The sequence below is a fragment of the Alexandromys fortis genome, unplaced genomic scaffold, assembly GCF_014885135.2.
Source record: "Alexandromys fortis isolate MF-2015 unplaced genomic scaffold, M_Fortis_MF-2015_v1.1 scaffold_229, whole genome shotgun sequence".
NCBI lineage: Eukaryota > Metazoa > Chordata > Mammalia > Rodentia > Cricetidae > Alexandromys > Alexandromys fortis.
Genome location: NW_026068122.1, coordinates 1,577,319 through 1,581,032, shown reverse-complemented (window position 1 = coordinate 1,581,032; position 3,714 = coordinate 1,577,319). Strand labels below are relative to the sequence as shown.

The following is a 3,714-nucleotide window of genomic DNA, read 5'->3' as shown; positions in this document are numbered from 1 at the left end:
CCACTGTCAGCATTTATCATAATTCCCAGAGTATCAGTATTGATGCAGGCTAATTTTATCACCAAAGGAATATCACAGAAAAAGCTGTCTATCACTCTAGGTCCACAGAAAGGTAGCTCCAAAATCAGGATCAGTTGACTAATGCCATGCACAAATCCAATGATCCACGATATCACAACCAGCCAGATGCACTTCTGTCTGTCCATGATGCTGGTGTAGTGGAGTGGCCTGCAGATGGCCACATAGCGGTCATAGGCCATTGTTACAAGAAGAACCATCTCACCCCCTACAAAGAAATGCACAAAGAGGATCTGGCTCATGCAACCTCCATAGGAAATTAGTTTATTTTCTTTTACAAGGTCTATGATCAGTTTGGGGGTAGTAACTGAGGAAATGCATAAGTCAATAAATGAGAGATTGGCTAACAGAAAGTACATGGGAGAATGGAGATGGTGATCAGTGATGATTAATATCACCACAAAGGTGTTTCCTACCATAGTCATCAGGTAGAGGATGGAAAATGGCAGCAGGAGGAAGATCTGCAGTTCCCTTGAGGTACAAAGCCCTTGGAAAATGAACTCAGAAACCGTAGATTGGTTTACTTCTTCCATTGTTTCTCTGTGCTCCAATAGGTTGAGAGAGACAGAGCCTAACAAACCATTACTGAAACAAAAACAGTAACTTAATATTCACAACCAAGTAAGAAGAAAAGAATACAAATTATATCAACATTGTATTCAGTAAGATTTATAATAACTGTTTCATGTATATCCTTTCTAATCATTATATTTTTCTAAATATAGAAAATTTCTATACATCACAAAGATAATATTCATGCTGGTAAAAATTTGTATAGTCTAAAAATACCAGTGGCAATTACTCTGTTTACATTTTTCAACTGTTTAATAAATCTTTTTGTCTTTGGATCAGTGGTAATATTCCTCAATTATTATCTGAGGCATATTTACAGCCTCTTCAATTGATTGTCTTAATACCAGATTGATAAACCATTCATGTATTTTAAACATAAACAAAATGTTTCTAGACATTAAGTCTTTTTTGTCTATTTCTATAGGCAGAATCAAATCCAGTGTATTAAAATTTGTGAGAAATGTAGCTCATCAAATAAATTGACAATTTATGTGCCGAAGACAAGTATTCAGCATTGTGTCTTTCCTTGAACTTTGGACTCATCCATTTTAGGGTACCTCTGAACAATCATATATTACTAGGTTTCAGGATATTATTTATTGCTATATACTTACATTTATTCAACTCTAAAACATGATACTTCATACAACATTTTGAATAATGTGTTCATGAATATTCCTTTCTCTGCCTCTCTAACTTTCTCTTTCATTATTTCCTTTTTTTCCTTTTACTTCTTTGACTGTCTGATTTTAATGGTGTCTCAATAGTTTTTTTATTAATTCAAAGTCTGTACATTTTCTTACTATTTTTATGTTTGAAATTGGAAGGTTAACATGTTAACAAAATAGGTGATAGTTTGTGAATTTCTGTTAAGAACTTAAAACATTGTATGGTAATAATTATCATGTTTATTGATATCCTAGACCAATAAACTCTATGCAGAAGAAAACTATAGTGAAAATGAGGTCTGTTTAATTTCAAATTCCCCAAAACACTTCAGTATCATAATATATATAAATTTCAATTCTGAGAATTCCAAGAAAATTAATGACATTTATAAAACAAGAGACTTTGCTACTTAAATGCAAGTACAAATAGGAAAAATAAAAAATTTAAGCAGCAAAACTAGAATTATATAAAATTAATTTTATTGTGTTCAAAATTGAGCATATTTCTTGCTGAATACCAATGTTTTTTATACATCTTTTTAAAAAATTTGTGAATTCTTAGTGAATTATGATTCATCTAATTTGTGTTACCCTAATTGCACTCAATTTCTAATGACTAATTTTCTAAGATATTGTCTGTATCTTGAGAAACTAGAGAATCTAAAATTCAAAAGTTAATCAGATAACATTAGAGTAAGTTTAGTGGCCTGTGAGTATTAAGTTTTTCTGTGTTGTGAAATTTGGAACTTCTAAAGTTTACTCTAAGTGATCAATAGATGTGAGCATATAAAACTACTTTATCTTTTCTGATGTCTCAAGGACTAGTTGGAAAAGAAACCTATAGTATTGTTATCAAACACAACAATTAAAAACTACACATGCAAGACTCACTGTAACTTGTGAAAGATTTAAAACAATGTGCTACTAAAGCAAAAACATATAAACAAACAAAGCTTAAATGAGAAATTGTGATGGCAATTTAAAGCACAACAGTCATTTTGTGATGTACTCACGCTACAATAGTCGCTTTATTAAACAGATCTTCCCTTTTGATTGATGTTTCCCTAAAATCTGAAATTCTTATTAATCATTGTTTCTACACTCATCAATGTCACTGAATTGTTTCCTTTCAGTGTCTCTTATATAAACTGACAAGAGTCATGTCTGCCTTGGAAAGATTCCCATTCTCCACATTAAGTAGAACCATGAAATTGGAAAGCCTTTTGCTTTCATAGTCCTTGGGGATTCATTGACTCCAGCTTCTCTTGAATTGAATCCAAGAGCTCAAAAATAAAGATAATTGATTCTTTAACTTTATAAATATTTTGTCATTATGAGTTAATATTTTGTATGTGCTACGACAAGTTACAAGCTAAGATAAATAACATGGGCAATGTGATACCTTAGCAGTGAATGTCACTTGTTGCCAAATCTGATGACTTGAGTTAATCCTAGGGATCCATAGAGTGGAAGGAAAGAAACTACTAACTCAGCTGTCTTCTGATCTCCATACATATGTTACAGGAGAACAAGTACATATAAATGCAGCTGCAACCATAAAACATGGACCAACATGCATAATTTGGTTGAAAAAGGAATAAAACATATCTGTAGTTTTAAAGTTCACATGCTTATTTAGACAATTATCTCTACACCTAGAAATCCCCATAGATTTACTTATTCTTTCTCACTCTCTTTTGATACTTTATGACCAATGCCTACCACACCTATGAATCAGGCACATGAACTTATTTTAGGTTTTTCAGTTTGTCTTTATTTTCAAATACATTTCATTATATATACCTAAAGTGAATGTAGTTATGTTTTGATAGACACATCTACAGAAAAATTACATATTAGTAGTTTATATAGAAAGTGTATGTGTTAAAATAATTTCAAAACTTCCTTTGACTTTTCATCACAAGCTTTTGCTTCATTAAATATAGTTTTCATTTCATAAATTTTAAAAGTAATTTATTTTGAACTGTGCATGCAGTTTTCTAGAGAAACATTATTGTATATGTAAAGCAATTTTATAAATGAAGTAATTATGGATTTAAATATGCTCCTAATCTTTCATATAATAAATATGTTGCTATAGTGACTTCTCCAAAGTACATTTATTAACTGCAATCTCTTATACTTTTGTTATACTTGTAAGAATCTCAGAAGCCTTACATATATCCATTCATGTACTTCTTCAGTTCCCTGACTTATTTGTTCATTAATTGCTATTGCATGCATTATATATGTATACATACAAACATGCATGCATATATACAATTATAATCTCCAATAATATCTGCCCTCTCTGTTTAATGCTATGTGTATGCATGATTTTTCATATTTGGTTACTGAGCAACCAACTGGTGTACTCTTTCCTGGGAGGTTTTTA

The 3,714-nt window shown here is 31.1% G+C and overlaps 1 protein-coding gene across 1 annotated transcript in view; it reads right to left on the bottom strand.

Annotated features, from left to right (window-relative positions):
- LOC126490420 (olfactory receptor 4K15-like) overlaps positions 1-611 on the bottom strand; it is a 6,644-nt gene extending 6,033 nt beyond the window's left edge. The window contains exon 1 of the mRNA XM_050125358.1: positions 5-611. Coding sequence (XP_049981315.1) covers positions 5-611 — 607 coding nt within the window. The remainder of the gene's footprint in view (positions 1-4) is intronic.
- Between the last annotated feature and the right edge of the window lie 3,103 nt (positions 612-3,714).